This window comes from Cucurbita maxima, unplaced genomic scaffold (genome assembly GCF_002738345.1).
Source record: "Cucurbita maxima cultivar Rimu unplaced genomic scaffold, Cmax_1.0 Cma_Scf00019, whole genome shotgun sequence".
Classification (NCBI taxonomy): domain Eukaryota; kingdom Viridiplantae; phylum Streptophyta; class Magnoliopsida; order Cucurbitales; family Cucurbitaceae; genus Cucurbita; species Cucurbita maxima.
The window spans coordinates 1,288,275-1,305,207 of NW_019272035.1; the positions used below are offsets into that span (position 1 = coordinate 1,288,275).

The following is a 16,933-nucleotide window of genomic DNA, read 5'->3' on the forward strand; positions in this document are numbered from 1 at the left end:
TTTTTTTTTTTTTTTTTTATATTTATTTTTGAAAAACATCTTTTATTTATTTTCTTGAAATTCCAGGTGTTACAGTAGACATGAGTTCATCCACTTGGCCTTTTACATTTTTATATTCCATTTTTAAAGTTAAATTCAAAGTTGATAATTTGGATAAGGGATGCACTTCTCTTCATTCTTAAATTATATTTTCTCTTGTTTTAATCTCTACCTCTTTGCTTGCAGGTTCCATTGATTCAATACTGTCAGCAACTTGCATCAACTTTGTCGAGTCATGATACATGCTTTACACAAACTGCAGATTCTTTATTCTTCATGCATGAGGGGCTACAGCAAGCTCGTGCACCTATTTATGATGTTCCATCTGCTACTGAAATTCTCCTTTCTGGCACCTATGAGCGTCTACCAAAATGTGTAGAAGATATCAGTATTCAGGGAACACTAACTGAAGATCAACAAAAGAATGCGTTAAAAAAGTTGGAGATTTTAGTACGTTCTAAGTTACTGGATGTTTCACTTCCAAAAGAAATTTCTGAAGTAAAAGTCAGTGACGGTACAGCACTGCTTCGTGTAGATGGGGAATTTAAGGTTTTAGTTACTCTTGGCTACAGAGGACACTTATCGATGTGGAGAATACTGCATTTGGAGCTGCTAGTTGGAGAGAGAAGGGGACTTGTGAAACTGGAAGAAGTGCACCGTCATGTCCTTGGAGATGATTTGGAACGCAGGATGGCTGCAGCTGAAAATCCATTCACTACATTATATTCAATTTTGCATGAACTTTGCATCTCACTCGTTATGGATACTGTCTTAAAGCAAGTGCATTCTCTTAGACAAGGAAGATGGAGAGATGCTATTCGATTTGATATCATATCCGATGGTATGACAGGTGGTTCCTCACAATTTAACCATGATGGAGAAACTGACTTATCTGGTCTTCGAACCCCGGGGTTGAAAATCATGTATTGGTTGGATTTTGATAAAAACACTGGTAGTTCTGATCCAGGATCATGTCCTTTCATTAAAATTGAACCTGGACCAGATATGCAGATAAAGTGTATCCACAGTACATTTGTCATAGATCCGATAACCAACAAGGAAGCAGAATTTTCTCTTGATCAAAGTTGCATCGACGTTGAAAAGTTGCTGTTGAGAGCTATATGTTGTAACAAATATACTCGGCTTCTTGAAATTCAAAAAGAATTGAAAAAAAATATTCAAATTTGTCGAACAGAAGATGATGTTCTTCTTCAGCACCATGTTGAGGAGCCTAATGTTGACCATAAAAAGGTTGAACGTTTACATCATTCCTTTTCTTCATACTCCTATAAATTTTACTGCGTTGAACAATAAAGTTGTTTTGTCAAGTCTAGTTTACTACTCTCTTCTCCCTTTAATTTAGACATGAAGGGTGCTTTGTTTGAATGCTACCATCCCCCATCACAACCATCTATACGGGATGGTTGTTTTAGTCTTTTTCCGACTTTAGGCTCAGGATCATTCGATTAGAAAAGTTAATTCATTAAGGTGAGAGTTAACAAGATTTAGGAAGAAATGGTGAAGGGTTTGCGCTCAGTTGTGTATAAGAGTTTATGTTTGTGGTTCTCGTTCACCATTGTGAGAATTTTTTTTATGGTCTTCTTTTTCCTTCCCATCTTTTATGAGGCATAATCTTCCGAGGACATGCAATTTCTTGATTGAGGCAATTTCATTTTATGGTAGCAATTACTTTTATTTTTTCTTAATTTTCATGTCCTTTATTTTATTCCATTATTTTTCAAGTGAAAATGGTTTGCATATCTGCAAATCATGGTTAGAGGAGTGGTTAGGCTTTTCATTTTTTGTTCTCTTTGCTACTGGTCGTAGGAATTTGTTATTTATCTATTTTTGCTGCATAAGTATGTAATGGCACTGAACTAGATTTCCTATTTCTTTACTCTTCTTATAACATCTTCCTTCTTTGCAGAAGGATAAAATTCATGACCCCTCGGCATATGAGGGAGAAGAAATATTACGGGTGCGTGCTTACGGCTCATCATTCTTCACCCTTGGAATAAATACAAGGTATTCTTCTTTTGAGATGATATTAGCTAAAAAGAAAATAAAGTTGCTACACTATATTAGATATTTGATGGATTTTCAATTATTTATGATTAAAATTTCATATCAAGCCAAAATCAAGTAAATCGAGTTTGGTAAAGCAAACTTAACTAATGATCAATTTGATCATTTGATAAATATTTGCTCTGAAATTTAAAATTAAATAAATACAATTTATCCTTCTTGAAAAGAAATACAGGATGATACAGAATGCTACAATTTTTACTTTTCTATCAATTAGAGTAATTTCCCATGTCAACATGCTTCTCCTATATTTTTGACAAATGTGGAAGAGAATTTTATGAATTGCAATTCCTTAAATTGTTTATTTGTTTGTAGTGGAATTAATGCTACAGTTCTTACATAAAAAGAAAGAAAGAATTAGTGCTACATTCAACATATCCTAGTGCGAAATTATTTTGCATGCATTGAGGATATATGTATATTTACACAAAGGAATAGGTAGAATTGGTGGTAAATGGAAATTTGTTGGACTAATAACGGTAAGAAGGAAGAATAACTAAAAATCGAACCGGAGAATTTTATGTAATCAGTAAATTGCATCTATGATAAGTTGCAAAGTAGAGAAAGAGAAGGAACGAAACTATTTCCAAATTGATTGTGGAGGTTATTCAATGTGAAGAAGTCAGTTGTATATTCATATTCTTTTTAATTTATAAAAATTAAGGATTATACAACTAAAGAGTCCATGTTTCATTTAATATAATTTTTTATGTTGATAGTATTGATTATAAGTGTAGTTAAAGTATTGGAAGCGTTTGTTTGTAGAACTTCTTTTCTATGAATGTGGTTATGATTTTATAGACTGTTTTCACAGAAAATTCATGAAACAATGATTTTATAAACTGGTAGTTAAAATCATTCGAGAGTTTGATTAATTCAACATAAAAAAGAATAGTACCACAATATTTATGGAATTAATCCTAGTGTTTGTGTACCATCGAAATTGTTGAGAGAAAAGTTATAGATGTCAATTAAGTATTGCAAACTGTGATTAAATGCAGGTGATCTTTCATTAAAACATATTAGTGCAAAAAATGTTTCAGTTGAATGTTGCCTTTTGGTATATCATAGATTTCCTTCAGCTTCTTTGTCTCTTACCTACGATTTTGTTTGTAGGAATGGTCGCTTTCTTCTTCAGTCTTCCCACAATAAACTTGCAACCGCATCACTGGCAGATTGTGAAGAAGCTTTAAATCAAGGAAGTATGAATGCAACTGATGTTTTTATAAGATTGAGAAGCCGAAGTATTCTGCATCTGTTTGCATCTATTAGTAGATTTATGGGTCTTGAGGTATGGTTGTGCGTCTTATGTTCTTTGTAAAGAAGGAAACAACGTGATACATTGTGATTGCTACTATTTGTTTATTTTAAATTTTACATCAAGCATGGGTGTTGTATAAATAAAAATCTAAATCTCTAAACATTTGCAGGTATATGAAAATGGGTCTTCTGCGGTTCGATTGCCAAAGAACATTTCAAATGGTTCAGCCATGTTGCTGATGGGATTTCCAGATTGTGGGAATTCATACTTTTTGTTCATGCAGCTTGACAAGGATTTCAAACCCCAGTTTAAATTGCTGGAGACGAAGTCAGATCCTACTGGTAAAGCCCGTGGTCTTAGTGATCTAAGCAATGTGATACACATGAAGAAAATTGACGTTGATCAGATACAGATACTTGAAGACGATCTGACCTTTAGTCTGCTCGACTGGGGAAAGCTGTTGCCCTCTTTACCAAATTCTGTCACTAATCAAACTTCTGAAAATAGTCTTCTTTCTGATATGAGCCTTCATGGTGCTCTGCAGATTGCTGGATATCCTCCATCCAGTTTCTCATCTGTTGTTGATGAAGTGTTTGGGTTGGAGAAGGGGCCTCCCACTGTACCTAATTTTTCTGTTTCAAATCCTTCTCAGTCTTTCAATTCAGCTTCATCTCCTTATGGTTCTCTCTCTAGTATTCATAATGTAAAGGGAGTTCCTTCTCCGAAGTGGGAAGTCGGTATGCAGCCATCCCAGGGTAATAATGTTGCAAAACTCTCAAATATTCCTTCGCACAGCAATGGTTCCTTGTATTCAACTAGCAATTTAAAGGGTTCAGTGCATTCGACATCCCTGGGTTCTATTTCTTCTGGTCCGGGAAGGGGTGCTGCTATGAGACGGCTTTCAAATTCAAAATCTGAACAGGATTTAACTTCCCTTAGATTCCCAAATCCTGTTGAGGTTGGTTCTTATACTGCGTTGGATGATGATCATATAAGTATGCCAAATGATACGTCAAAGGATGGGCTGTACGCAAATAGGTCTTCTCGGCTATTGTCTCCATCGCAACATGGTGGCTCTCGAATTTCTGCAAGCATAAACCCTAATGGATCCAGAAGTTCGCCAACTGCAGCTCCAACAGGATCTTTAAAGCCTTCTGGATCTTGCTCATTGGTTTCAACTCCCGTATGTAAGACACTTTCTCTGAGTTTCTATGTTATTGGTTGACTGCGTGTAATTTAACAATTGAAGCTCTGAACTTATAAAAAAGGGATAGTTGTTTACTTTCACTAACTTGAGAGATGTACATTTTTCAGCCCAGAATCAAGATTCTTGCTCTAGTCCCGTGTATGAAAGTGGTCTAAAAAGTGACAGTTTTCCGAAGCGTACCGCTTTAAATGTGCTGAGCTTAATCCCGTCACTTAAAGGTATTGATGCACCTAATGGGCTCTCTAAGAGAAGGAAGCTCTTGGAATCTGCTAGATTTACTAAACCCTCATCACATTTGCTTATTTCAAAAGAAATGGTATCCAAAACTGAATACAGTTATGGTAACCTTATTGCTGAAGCGAACAAAGGCAGTGCACCTTCGAGTACATATGTCTCTGCTCTGCTTCATGTAATCAGACACTGTTCACTATGTATCAAACATGCCAGACTTACCAGCCAGATGGATGCACTTGATATTCCATATGTTGAAGAAGTTGGTTTAAGAAATGCATCAACAAATATATGGTTCCGGCTTCCATTTGCCAGAGATGATTCATGGCAACACATATGCTTGAGACTTGGAAGGCCTGGAACCATGTGTTGGGATGTCAAGATACGTGACCAGCACTTCAGAGATTTGTGGGAGCTTCAGAAGAAAAGTAGTAAGTCTCCATGGGGCCCTGATGTTCGAATAGCGAATACATCTGACAAAGACTCTCACATTCGTTATGATCCGGAAGGTGTTATTCTCAGTTATCAATCAGTAGAGGCAGATAGCATAGACAAGTTGGTGGCAGATATACGAAGGCTCTCCAATGCAAGAATGTTTGCCATTGGGATGCGAAAACTGCTTGGGGTTGGAACAGATGCGAAGCTAGAAGAAAGTAGTCTGACCTCAGATGTCAAGGCACCAGTTACGAAAGGTGCACCTGACACTGTGGATAAGTTAACCGAACAGATGAGGAGGGCATTTAGAATTGAGGCAGTTGGGTTAATGAGCTTGTGGTTTAGTTTTGGTTCTGGTGTGCTGGCCCGTTTTGTTGTAGAGTGGGAATCAGGTAAAGAGGGTTGCACTATGCACGTTTCACCGGATCAGCTTTGGCCTCATACAAAGGTGTGTTTAATGCCCCCCCTATTGTTATTTATTTTATCATATTGTACTTTTTTCCATTCTCCATGTAGGACTTCTTTCATTGTATACTTTTATTTTTTATTTTTTATTTTTTATTTTTTTTTCTAAAGATGGGGAAGCAATATATATTTATCTTCTTTAAAATATACTATTTAAATAATTTTCCTTTACAAAATGCTACAAAATATTTAAATTCATCATAAATTTGAATATTGATGATATATGTGCTTTTGTCATGTTTTCTTCCAGTCATTAGGACACGAGTTAAAAAATTTGCCTGGATATATTTTCAGTTTTCATAAATATGTTAATGTGTATATATTTTTTGGTGTGAACAGTTTTTGGAAGATTTTATAAACGGAGCTGAAGTTGCATCACTCTTGGATTGCATTCGTCTCACTGCTGGACCACTACATGCTCTTGCAGCAGCAACCCGGCCTGCTCGAGCTGGTCCTGTTTCGACACTTCCTGGCATAGCTGCAGCTCTTTCATCCTTTCCAAAGCATGGAGGATACACACCAACCCAGAGTGTTTTACCTGGCAGTTCAGCCGCGAACACTGGCCAAGTTACCAATGGCCCAGTTGGGAACACTGTTTCTGCAAATGTTTCTGGCCCTCTTGCAAATCATAGCCTTCATGGGGCTGCAATGTTAGCTGCTGCTGGGCGTGGCGGGCCTGGCATTGCTCCTAGTTCATTGTTGCCAATAGATGTTTCCGTTGTGTTGCGTGGTCCATATTGGATAAGAATAATATATCGGAAACAATTTGCAGTTGACATGCGCTGCTTTGCAGGAGATCAAGTGTGGTTACAACCAGCAACGCCTGCGAAGGTCAACCCTTCCGTTGGAGGGTCATTACCATGCCCACAATTCCGGCCATTTATTATGGAGCATGTTGCCCAAGAATTAAATGGCTTAGAGCCAAACTTCCCAGGTGTTCAACAAACAGTTGGATTGTCAGCCTCAAACAATCAGAATCCAAATTCGAGCTCGATCACTGCTGCAAATGGAAACAGACCTAGTCTTCCTGGTTCTCCTGCAATGCCTAGGGCAGGAAATCAGGTGGCTAACATAAATCGTGTAGGAAATGCTCTGTCTGGATCTTCAAATTTGGTTTCTGTGAGCTCAGGATTGCCATTACGGAGATCACCAGGCACCGGTGTCCCTGCACACGTGAGAGGTGAACTGAATACAGCCATTATTGGACTTGGGGATGATGGGGGCTATGGAGGAGGTTGGGTTCCTCTTGTTGCTCTGAAGAAAGTTCTGAGAGGTATTCTCAAATACCTCGGAGTTCTTTGGCTGTTTGCCCAGCTTCCAGATCTTCTTAAAGAGATCCTAGGTTCAATTTTGAGGGACAACGAAGGTGCATTGCTGAATTTGGATCCTGAGCAGCCTGCCTTACGTTTCTTTGTGGGGTAAGTATGTTGCTGTTTTAATCCTATTTGTTTGATTTTGCTCTTATTTATCCATCACAACTTTGCTTTTCTTTTGAACTGCCTTCCAAAAACTGATTCCTGTTCTTTACTTTTGCACAAAAACCTGAGAAGTTCTGAATTTCTCCCAAAATTTTCTGCTAAAGATGCAATAATAAAAGACATGTTCATTACTTCAACATGTGTTGTGCTACAGAACTTTGTTTTTATGGTAATTTCTGAAGGAATTTGCAATTCATCCAAGTACATATTTTGTGTAGGGGATATGTATTTGCTGTAAGCGTTCATAGAGTTCAACTGCTTCTCCAAGTGCTTAGCGTGAAGCGTTTCCATCATCAACAACAGCAACAAAACTCCACTACAGCACAAGAGGAGTTGACACAAACAGAAATTGGTGAAATATGTGATTATTTTAGCCGTCGTGTTGCATCAGAGCCATACGATGCTTCTCGTGTTGCCTCTTTCATTACTCTCCTCACATTGCCAATATCGGTTTTAAGAGAATTTTTGAAATTGATAGCATGGAAAAAGGGAGTGGCTCAGGCACAGGGTGGAGATATTGCTCCTGCACAAAAACCCCGCATCGAATTGTGTCTTGAGAATCATTCCGGGTTGAGTATAGATGAAAAGTCTGAACGATCGACTTCTAAAAGCAATATCCATTATGATAGGCAACACAACTCTGTTGATTTCGCTCTCACTGTTGTACTCGATCCTGCTCATATACCACACATGAATGCAGCGGGTGGTGCTGCCTGGTTGCCATACTGTGTCTCAGTGAAGTTGAGATATTCCTTCGGTGAAAGCCCCGTTGTTTCGTTTCTTGGTATGGAAGGAAGCCACGGGGTCCGAGCATGCTGGTTACGCGTTGATGACTGGGAAAAATCTAAACAGAGGGTGGCTCGAACAGTCGAAGTGAGTAATTCAACCGGAGATGTTAGCCAAGGAAGGTTGAGAATTGTAGCAGATGGTGTCCAGAGAACATTGCATATGTGCCTTCAAGGATTGAGAGAGGGTAGTGAAATAACAGCAATTGTAGGCTCAACCTCGTAATGGGTAAATGTACCTGCCTCTCATTTGTGACTAACTTGTAACGTTAGTTGATAAGTGAGAATTGGCATGGCATTATTTTCACCATTTACTACATGTTCTTAAATCTTCGATCGGCGAAGCACGCAACGACAGCGAAAGGTAGTTTATCGCAGAGGTGACGATAAAATTGTGGGATAAAGTTGGAGGATCTTGTAACATTAGACTTCATTGGAGATGTGGCAACATGTCTAGGGAAATTTTTGGTCTAATTAGCTGATTTAGAGTTTCAGATTGATAGGTGCTGCTAGTTTGAATTGGATGCAGGTAAAGTAATGGTATTAGGCTCTTATAGTATGCTTTAATGTCGGCCTATTGTAACATTGGGAAATCATTTTTTGGGTCTGATTTTGTAAATATTACACTAATCAGGCGATGTGTAAATTTAGTATGTTACACTTGTACACCTCCATACCCACTCTGCCTCAGCTGCTTCAGTCCAACTCTGGAAAATAGGTTCCTCCATGTTATAAAGAGTGTACTCATTTAACCTAATGTTAAAGTTGTGCAAGATGCCATTACCTCCTCCTCTTCCTTTCACAATTCTTTCATGTTTCATGGACTTATATTTATGTTTGGTATCAGATCCCACATCGATTGAAAAAGGGAACGAAACATTCTTCAAAAGGGTGTGAAAACTTCTCCATAACATACACATTTTAAAACCTTGAGAGAAAACCCGTAAAGAAAAGCTCAAAGTGGACAATATGCTAACAATGGGCTTGGACGGTTACAAATAGTATTAGAGCTAGACATCGAATGATGAACAAGTGAAGAGGTTGAGCTCGAAGAGGGTGGACACGAGTCGGTGTGCCAGCACTATAAATCTTGCACACATTTCATAAATCTCTACTTAGAGCGCTGTCATGAAAAGTCAATTCCTAGAAGGAATTGCTGTCAATTATTTCATAAACAAATATGTATGTTCATATCTCTGATTCAGGGATGCATTTACATCGATATATCAATTTAATCAAACCTGTATTCAGAAGACAAACTCCATCCAACTACTCATCAGCGTGTCTCTTTCCCTAAAAAGATTAAGAAGGGCATACCCGTTTCCGGCAACTATCATGATCTTTGTAATCTTCTTTGTGGATTAACCAATAAAAATTGTTAGCAACACATCGTTCGGTGGTGCCAAGTACGACTCCAAGTGACTCGACGTGAGGAGCAAACAACACTTACAAAAAGTACTACTTCCTTCATTGACCCAAAGAATGAATTCAAGTTGAGATCAATATTCAAATCTGAGCTCTTCAAACCTTTCAAGAATTTCAACTATTAGCTAAGCTAAGTGTATCAAATAGCATGGACTACGGGAAACTTCTCCCATTCACGATATGGGATCAAAACCTGCAAAGAGACAAAAATTGTTGAACTCCTCCGAAGTTTGTTTGCTAAAGGTACAATAAGACGAAGAGATCTCTACTAATGTGGTTGAACCCCTTGGTGTCATTTCTTTTCAACTGAGCTCTTGAAACCTTTTGAGCTTTCGACCTTTCGACAAATTTCAACGGTTAGCCAAGTGAATCAAATAGCACAGACTACGAGAAACTTCTCCTATTCACGATATGGGATCAAAAGTTCATATCACCGGCAAAGAGACAAAAATTGTTGAACTCCCCTGAAGTTTGTTTGCTGGAGGTATGATAAGACGGAGGAAGCTTTATTGCTAAGGCGGTTGAGTCCCTTGGTGACATTTCTTTTCAACCGAGCTCTTGAAACCTTTCAACTAATTTCAACTGTTAGCCAAGTGATCTTGTTATGGAACATCCGGTTCCAACTTCATTTCACTTGTTAGAAAGCTTAGCGTAGAGCAGATGTCCATCCATCTTGGATGCTGCTTATTTGCAGCTGTAAAATCATGGACCGTACCATCTACCACCACACTACTACAGCCAGCAATCTTTTTCACTCCCCTGCTGTTCATTACTTCTCTAATGCTGTCCGAATGTCTCCACCTCCCACACGTCGCATACATGTTAGACAACAAAATGTATCCGCCCTCTTTTTCGGGCTCGAATTTGAGCAGCTCCATCAAAGCTTTCTCTGCTAGTTCCATATTTCCGTGCATCCTACACGCACTCAGTACTGCTCCCCAGATAGACTGACTGGGTTCCATAGGCATCTTTTCTATGACACCAATCGCATCCGACAACCTACCTGAACGACACAACAGATCGACCAAACATCCATAATGTTCGACCCCTGGTTCGATACTGTATCTTTTCTTCATGCTGCTAAATATTTTGAGCCCTTCATCAACTAATCCGCTGTGGCTACATGCTGTGAGAACTGAAACAAAAGTCACATTGTTAGGCTTTGTTTCGGTCTGCATATCAGAGAATAGTTCCAGAGCTTTGTTTCCATATCCATGAAAGGCAAATCCAGTGATCATTGTTGTCCAAATTGTGACATCTTTTTCAGCAATTTGATTGAAAACAACTGAAGCTCTTTCGATGCTTCCACACTTGCAGTACATGTCAATCAATGCAGAGCCTAAAAATGCATTTAGGCTCTGAGTTTTCACTGCTAATCCATGAATCCATCTCCCCTGATCTAAAGCTCCCATTTCTGCTACTGCAGAGATCATGTTAACCGTCGTGACCTTGTCGGGTTTAACATTCTCTGCAAACATACGAGTAAACAAACTTTTGACCATCACATAATCACCACTCTGTGCATAACCAGAAATTAAAGAGTTCCAGGAGACAATATCTCTTGTAGGAATCTGATTAAAAACCTCACAAGCAAGTTCCAATTCACCTACCTTGGCATATCCTGCAATCATCGTATTCCATGAAACCACGTCCTTCTCCATCAACATATCAAAAACTTTTCGAGCAAGCTTCAATTCATTGCACTTCACATACATGTCCAAAAGGGCATTATACAATATCAAATTTGAAGAACCATTGGACTTCACAATCTGTGCATGAACAGATTTTCCCAACTTTACCTCACCCAACTGCCCACATGACAAGAAGAGGCCCAACATAGTGATATCATCAGGCTCAAAACCATGAGCCCTCATATCATGGAATAGTTCCAACACTTCTAAAATGTCTCCCATCTTAGCAAGTCCAACAATCATGATATTATAGGAGACAACATCTCGACTCGACATTTCATCGAACACTTGGTGGGCAGAGTCAAAACATCCATTGTCTAAGTACATCTTGATCAGTGAATTTTGCAAGTACCCTTCATTAGCCAGCAAACCAATAACTAAGGCATGAACATGAATCTGTTTCAATTCAGCAACACATTTTGTAGTCTGAAGAAGATAAATGAGTGTTTGCCTATCTGGGTAAATGCCCTTTTGGAGCATAGAACTATAAATGGAAAAAGCCTTCTCAGTTGAAAATGAAAAGGCTAAGATCATGGTGTTGAATATAAAAACATTTGGATCAGGAGTGAAGTGATTAAACAGAAGAACTGCCCATTCCAGATTCTCAGGATGTGAAATAGCAGAGAAAAAAAGAAGCCTACTCATGGGAAATGTTTGGCCCATCAAATTGTTTCTCATCATGTGCCCTAAAATCTGCTTGAATTGGATTCTTGAGTTGCATTTTTCAAGCAAAACAAGAGATGGGTGATTGAGTTTAAGGTTCACAGTTGGATCCCAGTTGATCCTTCTACCTGTTGAAGATGAACTAAGAAGGCGAATGCCTCGCCCATAGCGGAACATAAGTAAAACTTCAAAAGGGAACTCAAATTCTTTGTATAAATCATTAGAGATTGAAATGGATGATCAATTGAAGAAGAAAATACCCGGCACTGATTTCAAATCTTCTCGTGGTATTTCTGTTCCATCCATTAGGGCTTAAGGGGTGGGTTCCAAAGGCAGAGTCTCTGTAGTTTGGTTCTTGATTGACGCCATGGGAAGTCATTGGAGGGACGGAGAACAACATTCGCAATCTCTCTCTCTCTTGGATAATTTTTTTTTTATTAAGAGTTATTCGAATCTCAAACAAATGTTCTCGAGATATTTGATCAACAAACTAATTCGAATCTGAATCTTACTTTCTACGGTGATTTCTATCATTTAGTGGCAGAGTGTTGATTCTTTATCATTTCATAGCATTTCTTATTATTTGATAGAATTTTCCTTTGAATTGATTTCTTATCATTTGGCATTAGATCTTTGTCTTAGATTAATTTATTTTCAATTGGTATAGAGTTTCCCTTGAGTTGATTCTTCTTAGAAAGGTTCTCAATTGAACTCAATAAACACAAGGTCCGAATTTATCCATTGCTAACAAAAGAGGCATTTTTAGAACAAGAACAAGAGAGCATTATTGAATGACAATCACCTTGTTTCATTTAGAATTATTACATGGTAAATGGGAGGAGGCCACAAAATTAACAGCATCAATGATCAATGATCAATCTCAATGTTGTTAGCATAACAGGTAAGAATCCTTTGCATCAATCTCCACAACTAAAGCTCTTTTTCACCTCATGAGGTAAAAAAAAACAAATCATTCACAAATGTAAGGGCCATCTCCAAATCTTGCCTGCTGCATCTACTTCTCTGCATTTGCTTTGCCTCCACAGATTCGCTTTTGCAGATGCTCCAAGCTAGCCACTCTCTGCAAAGACTCCAATCTTCCCGTCTTGTTCCCCGATATGGCTGTCGGTACGGGAGACGGAGAATTCTTCTGTCCACTGCCTACATGTGACATGTCAGCCAATCCATTGTTGACAACTATGTCGTGTGGTCCGACAGGGTTATTAGATGTAGACTGATATAGATGATGACATGGATCATCTTGCAAAGGAACAGCAGCATCGGTCGATGTATCAGACGGGCTACCGTCAAATGAGGAGATGCCAATGGAGGAGATATCAGACATGACATGGAACATTGGGTTACCAGTAACTCGCTTGACAGTCTCCTCGGCCATCTTTACCTGCCAAGGTGGAAACAATATTGTCCTTAATAACAAGGCTTGTCAAGGAAAACTGAGCACCAAAGGATTGTTGTTCTACCTTTGCTCTTAACGTCTCGATATTAGCTTTTAGAACCCGGTTATCGACGTTGGCTTCGTTGTACTTTTGGCTTATATCGGCAAGGCGCTTCAACAAGGTCGAATTTTCAACTCTTAATTGGGCACCCTTGGTTTATGTAAAGAAAGTGAATCAGTGTATCAGATCAGCATATTAAAAAGAGGTATAAAGGCACTGGACAGAGAGTTGTAGGCACGAGTGAACAGACACCTGTGTCTCGAGTTCAGTTAAATGCGCTTGCTTTCTTCTTCGTGATCGTCGAGCTGATTCTCTGTTTGAAAGCATTCTGAAAACACCACGAACAATGAAAAACATTCAATAAGAAACAAGAACTCCACAACAACCACTTCAAGGCAAAAACCACCACCTTGAAGTCCCATTTATCATGATCATTGGTATAAGAAAGGTGAGGACAGACTAAAAAGTCCAATACTTGCAGTCCCTAAAATGGTTCTATGCAGGTAGTTACCTCCTTACACGTTTTACATCGGCAGGGTCCTTACTCTCGGTTGTTTCGGTTTCTCCCTCGACATCCTCATCGTCCGATACGTCTCTTGATGATCCACTAGTAACTGGCCCAGCCTGAACCTCAGATATTTTTGGCACCACAGGTGAGGATGCAACTCCAAGGACTCTATTTATATCCTTATCTGGTGACCTTAATGAATTATTCCCAGCTCCTATATTAGAAGCTATGGAAGGGAAGGATATGGATAAAATTAAAATCTAGAATTCAGTACTTCATTTAACTAATCACCGACGTAACGGGATAGCTAAAAGATATTGACGATACACAAAGAAAGACAAAGATCTAATAACATGTCATATTAATTGTGGGAAATGAAAAATAGACGAGCAGTGATCCCAACCTTTTGGAGCTTGAACACCAAACGTATTAGATGCTTGTGATCCACAGTCAGCTGAGGTGGACGAAGTCGGAGCCATTGTAAAGGATCCCTGCTCATACAGATAACAACATTCCACCAACTTTAACTCTTCAGATCAATTAATATGAAAATAAAGCTTTTACTTCATCCTATATCAGCTAGGATTTGCCAAGTATAGATCACGTATATCAGACAGATAAGAAAGAAGTAAAAGAAAAAAAAATACGTTTCCTAGTTTCCAGCAGTTGATATTACTTCTTTAGACAGGCCAGTTTTCGACTGTCCAATGGCTAGTATTACGCGAGATCTTCTTCCTGTCTTTTCATTTGGTGATAGAAAAAACAAATGAATTAATCTATTACAAGGGACGTCTTGCCCCTTTGTCATTTAAGGTTGTTTTTCTTTGGCTATCATCGTCTTCGAATGAGGCTTGTTTCGTCTCTTATTAAAAAAACACTGAATGAAATTAACATCAAGATGACTAGGAATCAGGCTAGAGGAGTATAGGTAGCTATAACGTGACATTGAAATAAAGTGTTTGAGAAGACACTGGAATTGAGCATCCAAAGAAAGCATTCAGCTAACAAAATCCTAAGCTTCTAGTGGACCCAAGTAGTAACTTGAGATTTATAAGTCACGAGGTCATAGATTGTGAGATCCCACATCGGTTGGGGAGGAGAACGAAACATTTTTTTTTTTATAAGGGTGTGGAAACCTCTTTCTAGCAGATGCGTTTTAAAAACCTTGAGGGGAAAGCCCAAAGAGGACAATATCTCCTAGCGGTGGGCTTAGACCATTACAATTGGTATCAGAGTTAAACATTGGGCGATGTGCCAATGAGAAGGCTAAGCCCCGAAGGGGGGGTGGACACAAGGCGGTGTGCCAACAAAGACACTAGGGCCTGGGGCCCGAAGGGTGGGGGTGGATTGGGGGGTCCCAAATCGATTGAAGAAGGAACGAGTGTCAGCGAGGATACTGGGCCCCGAAGGAGGGTGGATTGTGAGATCCCACATTGGTTGGGGAGGAGAACGAAGCATTGTTTATAAGGGTGTGGAAACCTCTCCCTAACAGATGCGTTTTAAAAACCTTGAGGGGAAGTTCGAAAGGAAAAGCCTAAAGAGGACAATATCTGCTAGCGGTGAGCTTTGGCCGTTACATAGATACAATCAACGGTATCACCTACCTAAGAAAATATTAAACATTCTATGCGAGCGTTTTAAGGTCCGGCAGTTTTTCATTTGAATTAGACGAGACACACACATACATTAGAACGAATATCCATGGTTATCAAATATCACAAACCTCCTTATCTCCCCTAACATCATTCAAGATTAATCCCTTCATAATTTTCCAAACTTGAAAAGATAACAGCAGCAGCATTCCCCTTCATACTGTTTCATCTTGTCATACCCACTCCTATCGCTATAAGTCAAATAGAGTAAGGTTTTAGATATCATGAATGGCACCACAAAGAATGAGACTCAACATTTTCAAGTCATCAATGAAATGGTTCTGGAAATCGTGATTGGGCTCTTCCTCACCAAAAGCAGAGAAGGTGAGTTAGCCATAGTCCATAATTCATCTGAAAATTTACTTCAAAGGAAAGCCTCTAGAGCTTCTAAAAAGGTTAAACCATCTTTACCTTCTAGTAAATCTCTTCATACAGATGAACAGTAGATTTTTCCAGCTTCAGCAACTTATCAAACTTGATAACTTTCAGAATATGCTTTTTCTTTTTCCTAAAGACTATGCAGACAAGCAATTATTCATTCGAATCTCAACAATCAATCTATTCCAATGGGAGTAATTTTTCATACGAAGGTTGGTTCTGGGAAAGGGAAGACATATCCGCAAACATTAATCCAAATAATATCTCGTTTTCATACATGAAGAAGTTGAAATTCCTAAAAGAAATATAAGAAAACGCTTGATCATAGTTTCTACAATACCTCCATAAGAAAATTAACGAAAAAACAACTCCTAGTGTTTGAATCCAGCAATCTAGACACTTGGAGCTAAATCTCTTCCTAAATAGAAACTAAAAAATGTGAATAAATCCAGATTAGAAAGGGAAAAAGAAGAAATTAAATAACTAGAGATTTGATAAACCAGTCCCCTACTGGATCAGTACATAAACGAACGGATTAAACAGGCAATGTCAAAATCATTGCTCAGATTTCTAATATATTGTTCAATTCTCTCATCAACAGAACACAGAAAAGAAATCAACAACTCCCATCAATAAGGAGAAAATAGGGGGGAAATTTTACCCTCTTCATGGCGACGGCAGCACAAGCCAAATGAAGCTTGCTCTTAAGGAAGGCCTGATATTCCTCGGAATCGATCGGAATATTCGGTGGCCCAGCATTGGTAGAAATGCTGCTGCTATTACAATTACTAGCGCCATCGCGATTAGCATTAAGTTTCTGCAATTGATTAGAGGCAGGGTCCTTGATCTCGATAACTTCGTCATGGTCTGCAGCAGAGGAATGAGGGGAAGTTTCAGAGGCTTCTTGAAGAAATCGCTGGAAGGCCCACTCCGATGCGCTACGGTTCATTTTGGAGCCTTCGTCAGCCGTCGGCGGCAGCCGTGACGGCGGAGGATCGGCGGCGGGTTGAGACGACCAGTACTGGTCAGAAATTTCACCCACTGAGAATACCCTATCCATTTTCTCTCTCTGTCTCCTCTCTCTCTCCAAATGTCCTTTGTCTTGTCGACTCCTTCGCAAGTTTGGTGCGGGAGAACTTTTAGCTCCGGTGGAGGGTATTTTCGTCATAAAAA

General features: G+C 39.0%; 3 protein-coding genes across 6 annotated transcripts in view; 1 reads left to right on the forward strand and 2 right to left on the reverse strand.

The window, feature by feature from the left end:
• The window catches only part of LOC111493784 (mediator of RNA polymerase II transcription subunit 14-like), an 11,703-nt gene extending 2,927 nt beyond the window's left edge, over positions 1–8,776 (forward strand). The window contains exons 2-9 of one of the 2 annotated variants that reach the window (XM_023143635.1): positions 226–1,290; positions 1,967–2,064; positions 3,241–3,415; positions 3,555–4,572; positions 4,700–5,706; positions 6,063–7,141; positions 7,420–8,234; positions 8,273–8,776. In XM_023143635.1, coding sequence (XP_022999403.1) covers positions 226–1,290; positions 1,967–2,064; positions 3,241–3,415; positions 3,555–4,572; positions 4,700–5,706; positions 6,063–7,141; positions 7,420–8,212 — 5,235 coding nt within the window. In that variant the 3' untranslated portion in view covers positions 8,213–8,234; positions 8,273–8,776. Of the gene's footprint in view, positions 1–225; positions 1,291–1,966; positions 2,065–3,240; positions 3,416–3,554; positions 4,573–4,699; positions 5,707–6,062; positions 7,142–7,419 lie in introns of both variants that reach the window. The other variant, XM_023143634.1, reaches the window with a different exon arrangement.
• Positions 8,777–9,115: 339 nt separating this feature from the next.
• On the reverse strand, positions 9,116–12,161 carry LOC111493785 (pentatricopeptide repeat-containing protein At3g04750, mitochondrial). 2 transcript variants are annotated; one of them, XR_002720062.1, is made up of 2 exons: positions 9,749–12,161; positions 9,116–9,513 (listed from the first exon to the last, which is right to left on the reverse strand). XR_002720062.1 is itself a non-coding variant. In XM_023143636.1 (2 exons), the coding sequence occupies exon 1, from the start codon at positions 11,940–11,942 to the stop codon at positions 10,014–10,016; it is 1,929 nt and encodes a 642-aa protein (XP_022999404.1). In that variant the 5' UTR covers positions 11,943–12,161; the 3' UTR covers positions 9,116–9,732; positions 9,977–10,013. The 2 variants fall into 2 exon arrangements, 1 of the variants encoding a protein (XP_022999404.1); XM_023143636.1 differs by having other exon boundaries at positions 9,116–9,732; positions 9,977–12,161.
• Positions 12,162–12,481: 320 nt separating this feature from the next.
• LOC111493788 (light-inducible protein CPRF2) lies at positions 12,482–16,874 on the reverse strand. Of its 2 annotated transcripts, XR_002720063.1 has the most exons (7): positions 16,422–16,874; positions 14,134–14,221; positions 13,734–13,956; positions 13,475–13,550; positions 13,247–13,372; positions 12,676–13,167; positions 12,482–12,641 (listed from the first exon to the last, which is right to left on the reverse strand). XR_002720063.1 is itself a non-coding variant. In XM_023143638.1 (6 exons), exons 1-6 carry the CDS (start codon positions 16,818–16,820, stop codon positions 12,781–12,783), a joined length of 1,299 nt encoding a protein of 432 aa, XP_022999406.1. In that variant the 5' UTR covers positions 16,821–16,874; the 3' UTR covers positions 12,482–12,780. The 2 variants fall into 2 exon arrangements, 1 of the variants encoding a protein (XP_022999406.1); XM_023143638.1 differs by having other exon boundaries at positions 12,482–13,167.
• Positions 16,875–16,933: the final 59 nt, after the last annotated feature.

Excerpts from the sequence above, each read along its gene's own strand:
- LOC111493785 (XM_023143636.1), bottom strand. The coding sequence starts at position 11,942 with ATGTTCCGCTATGGGCGAGGCATTCGCCTTCTTAGTTCATCTTCAACA.
- LOC111493788 (XM_023143638.1), bottom strand. The coding sequence starts at position 16,820 with ATGGATAGGGTATTCTCAGTGGGTGAAATTTCTGACCAGTACTGGTCG. Across the intron at positions 14,222-16,421 it reads CTGCCGTCGCCATGAAGAGG|GGATCCTTTACAATGGCTCC; the intron begins GTAAAATTTCCC and ends CTGTATGAGCAG. Across the intron at positions 13,551-13,733 it reads GATGTAAAACGTGTAAGGAG|AATGCTTTCAAACAGAGAAT; the intron begins GTAACTACCTGC and ends TGGTGTTTTCAG.